The sequence below is a fragment of the Asparagus officinalis genome, chromosome 3 (assembly GCF_001876935.1).
Source record: "Asparagus officinalis chromosome 3, Aspof.V1, whole genome shotgun sequence".
Lineage (NCBI taxonomy): Eukaryota > Viridiplantae > Streptophyta > Magnoliopsida > Asparagales > Asparagaceae > Asparagus > Asparagus officinalis.
The window spans coordinates 97326325-97338511 of NC_033796.1; the positions used below are offsets into that span (position 1 = coordinate 97326325).

Genomic DNA, 12187 nt, shown 5'->3' on the forward strand with positions numbered 1-12187 from the left:
TGATCCACGTAAAATTAATTCTTTTAAGTCGATTGGGTCTAATATAATTAACTATAGATTTAAGGAAAAATTGTTTCAAGGCCTCAAAATCCAACTTCCATTGTGCCCCAACCCCTCCAACTTTCACCAATGTGCTGCAGTCCCTGTTTTTTGAAAAAATTATGTTGATGCCCCTCCAGCTCACCTCCCCCAAGTTCTGATGCATTCCAGCTCATGCCAGCTCATGATTTGACGCAGGTCCACCTAAAATCCAAATTTTACCATTTCTCTTTCTCATGCCAGCTCATGTTAACTATTATAGATAACATATTAATTATTATAGATAACATGTTAACTATTATAGGTAACATGTTGACTATTATAGGTAACATGTTAACTATTACAATTCACACATTGAGCTCAAAATATATTTATAAAATTATAATAGTTAACATGTTATCTATAATAGTTAACATGTTATCTATAATATTTATATATGTAGGTGGCCAAGATGATCTCTTTGTGGTCGTGGCACCTCCTTCTCCTCCCCCATTGGCAGTGGTGACCGCATCCAGAAATCCTCGGCCAAAGCCTCATGACCAGCCGCGTCCACAGAACGAAGTTCTCAGCGTTTGAAATTACCTTGTTTGCTCTTCACTGCGTCCTCTTCTTTTTCTTTTTCACTTTGTTATGGAGCGGGAGGAGGGAGACGGCTGGAGCTTGGAAGGCACCAGCGACGGAACGGGGGAGGAAGGTAGAGCGGGGGAGGGAGGCGAAGGCGCTTGGGAAGGCGCGCACAGCGACGGGAGGGAGCCGGAGGAGCCGGAGAGCCAGTGGCAGAGCGAGGAAGGAAGTGGAGCGGGGGAGGGAGGTGGGCGGAGGGACAGAGGGGAACCGGAGGAGGAGGAGGGAGGTGTAGGGGAGAGGGCAAAATCTGGTTTTTGGAAGAAAATGCATTGGAACTTGGGGTAGGTGAGTTGGAGGGGCCTGGACACAATTTTTTTTAAAAACATGGGCTGCAACACATTGGTGAAAATTGAAGGGGCTGAGGCACAATGGAAGTTGGAATTTGGGGCCTTGAATCAATTTTTCCTAGATTTAATGGACCTTTCCACGCATAACATATAAGCATTTGTGATATATGCATTAAAATTAGTGATAAATTTGATATGGCACTCTACTTGCTCTATATTTTATGGAAGGCCTTCTATCATTTGTTTTTTCCTTTTTCTTTTTCTTTTTTCAAAATGTTCGGTCAGAAATGATCCTGACAGAAGAATAAAGAGAGCACAAGAGAATAAAAAAATGTTTTGAAATTGGTAGGATTTTGTTTGTTTATTGACAGGTTCCTATAAAATATGTCAGTAGCTTCTATTGGTGGTCTATTGGTGGTCATAGTATATATATATATATAATTGTAATCTAGGCTTCTCCATGGGACCAGCCTGTTTCCACATTGGGAGAACTTTCAGCTGATCAGATAATAATACTCTCTTTTCTTCTTCTTAAGGTATTCTTTTGCTTTTGATCGTTCGTCCCTCTCTTTATCTTCCCATCAATTTCTTCTATATTTAATAGAGAACAAGGGCATGCAAAATTTTGTTATGCATTAACTTAGGTGTTATTTTACATATCAGCATCATATTTATTTCATTATCATCTTCTTCTGTTGATTACTAGTATTATTGTCTGCAAAAGACTTTTTGCTTCATGGGTTGCTCCTATTTGCAAAGGAGTGCTCATCTTTAGGTACGTACTACTCTTTGATTTGCGGTACTTAGCTTCTAAACTGAGAATTTTGGGCATTGGGTTTCAGGGCTTAGAGTTTTTTTTTTATATTGACTGTCAAATTTAGAGCGTGCAATTGGAGTTGTTTCAGAGAAATTTGTGGTTTTATGGGTTCTCTTTATTTGTGGTATTGTCCTAGCAAATTCCTTAAACACAAATTAAGGAAGGAAAATTTTCTAACTGATATAAAAAATTAAGGTAAAAGATAAGTTCAGCGTAATAATTTTCTTTTAATTCTTTACTTTTCACCTTTTTCGATTCTATTAATATCTTATTAGCTAGTCTCTAAATATTGTGAAGTACGAATGATTTGGAAAATGGATGCTTCTTTATTGAAACTTTCCTATTTGTTCTCTGCTATTGCTGTCATGAGTAGTTTATATGATTCTTTGATACGAATATCCTCTGACTATTTTTCTTCTACATATGATTTTTGGATGATTTGTAAAGAAAGGAACAAACTGGCAAAGCTACGCGTACATCCTCGTACACAAATGATTCATAATGTTTCTCTCGTTTATAGATTTCTCGAAGGCGAAAACATGGCTAGTTTTTATTCGAATTCTACAAACCAAAGAGACGACGTTATCCCTAACCTTTACCTAAGGGGTTCTAGCCAGATCCTTTATCCCCAAAACATTCCAAGCAAAAATTCTCAAGATTCATTTGTAAGAGGGCGTCTGAATTCTTCTTCATGTGGAGTTCCAAATTTCATGACCTCTATTCCAAATTCTAAGTACTTCAAGGCTGCACAAAGGCTACTCGACGAAGTTGTTAATATTCGGGATGCTTTGAAGAAAAAAGCCGATAAGAGTCAGAATGCTTGCGGGTTTGGTGGAGGGTCGAGGAGTGATGCGGTGCCACCAAATCCTGAAGAATCTGCAGTCGATCATTCTACGGAGCTCCCGACATCAGAAAGGCACGATCTTCAGAATAGAGTGACCAAGCTTTTGGCTATGTCGGATGAGGTGCGTATTCATTCATTTCCCTTATTCATGATTTAAACGTCCTTCTATGCTTATAATTTTAGTTAACATGGCTAATGTTGATAGTGGCTTAATATTTCATGATCAATCAGCTTGGTTACACTTCTAGCTGTTGGGGATGCACAACCCCCCTGATGCGATTTGGAAATAGAGATTTAGGAGAGAAGAGAGAATTCAATCAATCACAAACACACAAGATTTACGTGGTTCGCTTCTCAATGTGAGAAACTACGTCCACGACCGCAGCAGGAGAAAATTTCACTATTTTCATCTTTTTACATCATGCCCTAATCAACCCACTTTTGCCGGTCGACCGCAGCGCCATGCTCGGTCGACCGCGACGAAGCCAAAAATCTGGGTTGCTCTCTGGACTTTTTTCGGTCGACCGCAGTGCCATGCTCGGTCGACCGTGATGAGCTCCTGGCCTGTGCACCCAGCTGTGCACATAGGCGGTCGACCGCCGCGCCATGGTCGGTCGACCGCAAAGCTGTAAAATCTCTTCTTCGTCGTTTTGCTTGAACTTCGTCGTCGTCGATCATGTTCCTCCTGTTCCACTTTGTTCCTCTTCATTCTGAAGTATAGGACAGGTCTAATAGTTAGGCTTCACATATCATAACAATCTCCCACTTGGAGACTAACTATCAATCTTTTTTAGTTCTCTCTGCGGTGACGGCCTCCATATCATTAAGTAATGAGGCCAACTGAAGTTGAACACAACTTCAGTTTCTCTGTAGTGACAACCTTGGTAAGCATATCGGCCGGGTTCTTGCTTCCTTGAATCTTCACAAGTTCCAACATGTCCTCATCCAACGCTGATCTTATGAAGTGGTAGCGGACCTGTATGTGTTTGGTCCTTGCATGAAAAGCGGGATTCTTCGCAAAATGAATTGCGCTCTGGCTATCACAATGTAAGACACTCTTCTCACTCTTCTGTCCCAGCTCCTCCAAGAAACCCTGCAACCATATCATCTCCTTGCTTGCTTCTGTCACAGCAACATATTCAGCCTCTGTCGTTGATAAAGCAACGATCTTTTGCAACTGAGAAACCCAACTAATAGCTGTAGAGCCCAAAGTGAATACGTATCCTGTAGTGCTCCTTCTCTGGTCTATCTCACCAGCATAGTCTGCATCAACAAAACCCTGCAGAACTAACTTGTCTCTCCTGAAGCATAAACAGTCTTCTATTGTACCTCGCAGGTATCTCAGAATCCACTTAACTGCTTCCCAGTGCTGCTCTCCTGGATCTGACATAAATCTGTTCACAGCTCCCACTGCATGGGTAATGTCAGGTCTCGTGTATATCATGGCGTACATGAGGCTTCCAATGGCTGAAGCATATGGAACCTTAGCCATGTAGTCTTTCTCTTCATCAGTCTCGGGGCACTGCTCCTTAGTCAATTTGAAATGACTAGCTAGCGGTGTGCTAACGGCCTTAGCACCACTCATCCCGAATCTCTCAAGCACCCGTCTAATGTACTCGGCCTGAGATAGTCGTAGTGTGCCCAAGAGCTTGTCTCTACTGATCTTCATCCCCAATATTTGCTTCGCTGCGCCTAGATCCTTCATGTCGAACTCACTCGACAGCTGCTTCTTCAGCTTCTTGATCTCTCTCATGTCTGAACCGGCTACTAGCATGTCGTCGATATATAAAAGCAGGATGATGTAACTGTTGTCAAACTCCTTGACAAAGCAATAGTGATCAGCATTGCACCTGGAGTAACCGTTCCTGTGCATGAATACATCGAACTTTTTGTACCATTGCCTTGGAGCTTGTTTCAGGCCATACAAGCTCTTCTTCAATCTGCATACCATCTTCTCTTTTCCCTTTTGAGTAAACCCCTCTGGCTGCTGTATATATATATCTTCCTCTAGATCACCGTGGAGGAAAGCTGTCTTTACATCTAGCTGCTCGAGATGTAGATCTTCAGCTGCAACAATACTCATGACTGTTCTGATGGTGGTCAGTTTGACTACAGAAGAGAAGATCTCTGTGTAATCAACTCTTTCTCTCTGCTAAAATCCTTTAACCACCAATCTGGCTTTGTATCTCTTGGAACCATCATGTTCCTCTTTGATTCTGTACACCCATTTGTTGCTCAAGGCCTTTTTCGTATCTCTTGGAACCATCATGTTCCTCTTTGATTCTGTACACCCATTTGTTGCTCAAGGCCTTTTTCCCCGTTGGTAGCTTCGCAAGTTCCCATGTCTTGTTGGTGTTCAAGGATTTTATTTCATCTTTCATTGCGATCTCCCACTTGCTCGCATCATCCACTCGAAGTGCCTCATCATAACTTTCTAGCTCTCCACCGTCACTCAATAATAGGTAGTTGAGATGAGCTCTGGGCTGTAGTGATGGATACTTTGGATTAGGCTTGGGGACTCTAGCTAACCGCCTCAACTCTCTGACAGGCGAAACATGCTCTCCATCTTCATCTGCCCCCTCTGAAGTAGTCTCATCCATCAACTCTTCTTCTTCATCAGAACTAGCTTCAGGATTGCCTCCATCTGAGGCATCATCTGACTCGAAGTATCTGGGATCACTCTGCACCGAACTAGTGGACTGAACGGCATCACGGTCTTTGTAGAGGACTGTTTCATTAAAGACCATATCCCTACTTCTGATGATTTTCTTGTTCTGCTCATCCCAGAATTTTTAGCCAAACTCATCACCGCCATAGCCAACAAAGAAATATTTCAAAGACTTAGGATCAAGTTTGTTTCTTGCATGATCACTCAGATGAACGTATGAAACACATCCAAATATTCTCAGGTGAGAAAGATTTACCTGCTTTCCACTCCATACTTCTTCAGGTATTTTGTGCTCCAAAGGCACAAAGATTTACCTGCTTTCCACTCCATACTTCTTCAGGTATTTTGTGCTCCAAAGGCACTGATGGTCCCCAGTTGATCAAGTAGGCAGCTGTGTTGATTGCTTCTGCCCAGAATTACTTTGGAAAACATGCTTGTAACCGCATACTTCTGGCTCTCTCAGTCAACGTTCTGTTCATCCGTTCTGCTATGCCATTCTGCTGGGTGTACCTGGCACTGTCCTCTCTAATCTAATGCCGCTGTCATAACAGAACCTCTTGAACTCTGAGTCTTGATCTTCAAACCGGTCTCGTTCTCAACCATAGCCTTCCATCTCTTGAAGACTTCAAACACTTCTGATTTGTGTTTCATGAAATAGACCCAAGTCTTCCTCGAGTGATCATCTATGAAGGTCACAAAATATAACCTTCCACCGGTGGATGGTACTGATGCTGGACCCCACACATCTGTGTAAACTAACTCAAGTTTCTCTTCTTTAGGAGTTCTGCCAACCCTTTTGAAGCTTATTCTCTTTTGTTTCCCAAGAATGCAACTTTCACATAAGTCGATATCAGTCGATCTCAAACCTGGTAACTTCTCATTCGACTGCATAACCTTTAGGCCTTTGCTACTCATGTGACCTAGCCTCTAGTGCCATAAATTTGGGTCTTCCTTACTTTTAGCAACTGCAATGGAACCACGTGCATCTATCGTCATGTAGAGGGACCCTGTCTTCGTACCACGGGCAACAACCATGGACCCCTTTGTAACCTTCCACGTATCACATGCGAAGGTTGATACATATCCCTCTTTTCCAATTGTCCTATGGAAATCAGATTTTTCCCCAAGCTAGGAACATGTCTCACATCACTCAGCTTCCATATAGACCCATTGAGCTTGATCTGCACGACTCCTTTGCCAACAATATCACAGGGCTGATCATCACCAAGATAGACTTTTCCTAGGTTTCCTGAAACGTAGTTCTCAAATAAATCTCTATTTGAGGTAGCATGAAATGAAGCTCCTGAATCCAGCACCCACGATTCAGTCTTGCTCTCCAACGAACAGATTAGGGCATCATCTGATTCTCTTGAGGCCACGTTCGCTTCAGTCTTGTTCTCCTTGTCCTTCTTGGGTTCTCGGCACTGATTCTCATAGTGGCCAAACTTACCATAATTCCAGCAATCGATCTCCTTCTTGCTCTTGCGATTTCTAGACTTTGACCTCCCGTTCCTCGAGTTAGGTCTTCCTCGGCTATTCCCTCTATTTCTGTTTCTGTTTCTTCCTCTGCTCTCAAGATTCAACGCCGACCCTGAATTAGAAATCCCTTCCTCTTGTCTTCTAATCTCCTCAGTCATAATCATGTCCACCACCTTTGAAAACTTCAGTTTTGATTTACCACATGATCCGCTAATCGAGATAACAGTACCCTTCCAACTGTCAGGTAATTGACCAAGTATCAAGAGGGATTGGATTTCATCGTCAAACTGAATATTAACCGAGTTTAGTTGATCTGTGATCTCTTTAAACTCGTTCAGGTGTTCCTTGAATTTCTGACTCTCGGACATCCTTAAATTAAACAGCTTTTTAATGAGATGTACCTTATTCGCCGCAGAGGGATGCTCATACATACTGGACAACGTCGCCATGAGATCCGCCATCGTATTCTGATTCTTGATGTTGAACGCTACTGATTTAGACAAGGTCAACCTGATCGCTCTAAGGGCCTTTCGATCCAATAGCTTCCAATCCGCATCCTTCATATCCGTAAGCTTCTCTCCCAATGGTAGGTATAAATCCTTCTGATAGAGGTAGTCTTCCATCTGCATCTTCCAGAACCCGAAGTTTGTTCCATCAAACTTCTCAATCTTGGATGTTTCCTTCTCAGATCCCATGTCTCTGACCTCAAATCGCTCGCGCCGAACCTGGTCGCTCTGATACCACTTGTTGGGGATGCACAACCCCCCTGATGCGATTTGGAAATAGAGATTTAGGAGAGAAGAGAGAATTCAATTAATCATAAACACACAAGATTTACGTGGTTCGCTTCTCAATATGAGAAACTACGTCCACGGCCGCCGCAGGAGAAAATTTCACTATTTTCGTTTTTTTACATCATGCCCTAATCAACCCTTTTATAGACTTAAGGGTTTTACAAATCATACTCCCTTTAAAAGCACGAGTTCGGAAAATATTTTTTAGACAAAAATACCCCTTTATAGTTTGAACTACTTTATCTATAATCAAATTCTAATTTTCAATGGTCAATATTACCCTTTACTATTTTAAATATTTTATTTATATCTTAATCTATCCTAATCATAATCATATCTTATCCTAATCCTATGTGAACCATGTTTAGCTTAACAATTTAAAAAAACTAATATTAATAAAATATATAAAACATAAAAATGATATTAGTTTGTTAAGATAAAGAAATTACAAGTAGATAACATATTATAATACATGAAGTATTGCAAAAAAAAACCATAAAAAGTTTTAAAATTGCAAAAAAGACCCTAAAAAGTTTAAAATTATAAAAATCATCCAAATGTCTCAAAACTTAAAATAAAAAACATGAAATTAAAAAATTAACATCAGTTTGCAAAGAATTTAAAATTTACAGTTAACACCTCAATGTCTCAAAAATTATAGAAACACCCTCAAAAGTTTTAATTACAGACAAGCACATTAAAATTCTAAAATTTTAAAACTTACAAACAACACAGAAGAATTCAAGAGATTACAATGATACACCTAAAATTTTTGATATTTAAATTTAAAATTTTTAATTAACACCCTCAATATCTCAAAAATTATAGAAACACCTTCAAAAGCTCAAATTATAAAAAGCCACCCTAAAATTCTAAAATTTGTAAATAAAATAATATGAATTCAAGATATTACCCTTAGACATCTAAAAATTAAAATTTGCCAAAATTAACCTCAAAATTTTTAAAAAACTCCTTCGAAATTTAAAAATCATAAAAAAAACTCTAAATTTTCAAAAATTTTAACTAGCACACATCAAATTCGTCAATTGGTAGACCGCTGAAATTTAATATTTTTCAAAATAATCTATAGTTTTAATAATTATAAAAGACACCCTCAAAATTTTAGAGTTACAAGAAATATACTAACATTTAAAAAATTACCACCAACACATGAAACATAGAATTTACAACTACCAAACTTAAAAGTAATTTTTTTAAAAAACTCTTTTAAAATTTTAAAAATTATAAATCACACCCTCAAAGTTCAAAACCACAAAAATGGGCTAAAATTTTAAAACTTGGCAAAGAAAAGTGTAATTGTTTGGTATTTTTCATATATATATATATATATATATTTTAGGGATTTACTATCCATTTTCAGCATCTAAGAATAGTCTAAGTTGATACTGGTAAACAAAAACAATAAGAATTGATTAAAAACATCCGGTTAATGGATAAAATTTTTAAAAATATTATAGATTAAAAATTATCGGCACTATATAAATTAAAGTAATTTCATATAATTTTAGTAATAAGTTGGGGTAGCCAAAATACATTCGTAACATTAATTGATAGATGTTTAAATCCATAGAAATGATAAAACACTATAATATTATACCTTAGCATTAATTGATTTTAATTTAGAAACTTTAATCTTTGACGTTAATAATATTTATAGGGTAAAAGAATACAAGGAATTACATATGGAGAAACTATTAGAATATTTAGAGATAACTTTAAAAGAATTGAGTTATTTCCATTGCAAATGGGAAAGTGATGGAAATAAATCTAAAATTCAGAAAACGTCAATGAATCACTTGAATTGGCATTAACATAAGACATATCTATTAATGAAGCACTGAATGAGTTACATTAAAAAATAATTTAATAACTTTATCCTAATCAAAGAAAAAATCTCCATGGAAGACATAAGAAAAATTAGTAAGTATTCATAAATTCCATACTGTGTTCTTCAAATTAAATATTAATATTATAATCTAAGAGAAATTGGTAATGAATAATGCAGGTATTTAGTTTAGATCTTTATGGAAAATGACAGGGATAGAGCAAAGGTAATATTATTGAAATAACAGAAATTCTTATTGGATGCACATCAGAAGAATTCATTTTAGAGGAAAATAAAGAGATAGCTTCTAATTTATTTAAGTAATAAATTAGGAACACAAAGAATTTTATATATATGAAATTAATATTTATTCTCATTGAAATAGAAAAAAAATCAAAGTCTATATTTTGAGCAGTTTGTGTTGAACATCATAAGTACATTTGACTTCTTTGTAAAGTTAAATGAGATGATAAAAAATTAACGAGCCCAGGAAAGATAATAGCATAAAAAATATAAAATTAGCCTGATGTCACAATTGATGTAGATGATGAAGACAATACTCTAGAATTGTCCGAGAAATGATAAATGATAAACCTGAAGAAGGATTGATCTTAACTCAATAAAAAATAAAATAGAAGAAATAAAAACAATATTTTCTGAATATTTTATAGGATAGTTTAATTATTTTGAGTGAAATTAGGAATCTTTAGAAGAGAGTTTCATGAATTTTTTTCAGTACTTTTATATTCTTATGTGGATGTTTTTATCATATAAAAGTATACTAGAGTTAGCATTAATCTTTAATTTATATTTTTTTATGAAGTCTATTAATGATTAGGAATAAACTTCATATTTTCTTTTGCATCGTTTTAACATACTTTAAATCAATCATTTTGTCATATTGGTTTTAAACATTAACCTTCCTTGAATAACACTATTTTAATAATTTTTACTTTGCAATGCTATACTTTCTCAAATAAAGCTTAGTTTCATATATGTCAAAAATAATATGAATATTCAAATTATTTTTAAATTATATTTGTTTTTTGTCAATTCAAATATCAACATAAAAATTTAAATTGGGTGTATCCCATTTAAACAAACATAAAAAAATAATCGGGATGTAAGAGTTTAAAGAAAAAAATGAGCACAAACTGCCAAAAATACTTAATCATGGTATTAAATCACGTGCATTGCACGTGTGTAAAAACTAGTAAAATCAAAAGCTCTGCACTTCCTAAATCCATACCCATGCTCTCTTCTTTAATAAAAGATTAGTTTTCACTCAAGGGTTAATTGCCAACAGCCCCCTTTATTATCACCTAATTGTAAAGACACCCTACATAATTCTGTTTGTTACCCCTCTATAGTTCTGTCGGCGGTCGACCGCCGCGCCATGCGCGGTCGACCGTGCCTCAGTCAAAATGCGCCCTTCGTCGTTTTGCTTGAACTTCGTCGTCGTCGATCCTGTTCCTCCTGTTCCACTTTGTTCCTCTTCATTCTGAAGTATAGGGCAGGTCTAATAGTTAGGCTTCACATGTCCTAACTCTAGCTAATTTCCTATACCCATTTCAGAATTTGATAATTTTTCATGTGAAACATATGAATATGCTCAGAGCAAGTAACTTTGCTTATATATATCAGTGTCGTCTACAATTATTAAAGTATCGTCTACAATTATTACAGTCATCATGTTCAGCATGCAAAAGTTAGCGTTGAGATTTTGTACAAAATCTTTTATAGTTTTCACGGGCCTCGTGGAACTTGCATGTACACATGGTGGGATCACATTCGTATGCACTTTGATTATTGGATTATTTGATCACATGTATATAGTCAAAAAGAATTCAAAGGAATGCGGTACTTTTTTTTATTACATCATGTATCAAAGTTTCGCAACTTGCACCAAAATGATCTTCTACTCTTTGTCATCACACATCACCCGCAACTCGATACCAATAATGACCACCAACCAGCGACCCATGCAGAAGCATTATCTATAGAAGCATCACTGAAAATTCGATTAGATCACCTCGTTCTTCGTAGACCAATCATTCACCAAGTGATGTGGAAACTCGAAGAAACTACTAGTTCAAACAAAAGAGATTAGCAATATACCATAGAAAATAGAACAAAAGTACCAAGACATAGGATCTACAGGGTCGGCTATCGTCTCTTCTGGGGGAAGAGATTTGAGTCCTCTTTATATTAGAGATATTGTAAGATACAACCTGTTATTGTGAACTTGATATATTTCACAAGAAACCCTCTCTTAATCTCACCAAAAGATCTCTTAAAACACTAGATTTCTCTCCTTAGTTCTTTGTACCTCTCTTTTAAAATGTGCAACTTTTCTTGGCTTCAATCTTCTAACTCTAGACCTAGAAGATCTCATTTATAGGTCCTAAAACTAGATACATAACCTAATAGGAGCCCTAACCCGAATATAATTTCAAAACAGGTTAAATGGGAAACATCATCCCGAATCGGTATGACCGACTAGTTTGACTGGCCAGTTTGAACGGCCTATATAGTGATAGAGAGGATTTTGCCGGTCAGCACGACCGATCTCGCCACCTGTCATTGCTATTTTTTGGCTTGTTTCACTTTCCGCTTCATTTCCGACTCTTCCAGCTTCTTGGGCTGAAATACAAGGCTATTTCCTAGCAATATCTACTTTAGACTTGTATAAAACCACCTTCAGAAATATCAATCCTTTCCTTGTAACATTTTGTTGTAAACTTGTAAATTGTAGAGAATGAAGATCCTCAAGAGATCACCTTAAT

The 12187-nt window shown here is 37.2% G+C and overlaps 1 protein-coding gene across 5 annotated transcripts in view; it reads left to right on the forward strand.

Annotated features, from left to right (window-relative positions):
- LOC109834510 (BEL1-like homeodomain protein 7) overlaps window positions 1406-12187 on the forward strand; it is a 24356-nt gene continuing 13574 nt past the window's right edge. Inside the window, exons 1-2 of one of the 5 annotated variants that reach the window (XM_020402550.1) lie at window positions 1406-1489; window positions 2218-2735. In XM_020402550.1, the coding sequence (XP_020258139.1) occupies window positions 2262-2735 (474 nt within the window). In that variant the 5' untranslated portion in view covers window positions 1406-1489; window positions 2218-2261. Of the gene's footprint in view, window positions 1490-1581; window positions 1729-2072; window positions 2736-12187 lie in introns of those variants that run through there. The other 4 variants (XM_020402551.1, XM_020402549.1, XM_020402552.1 and 1 more) reach the window with 4 other exon arrangements.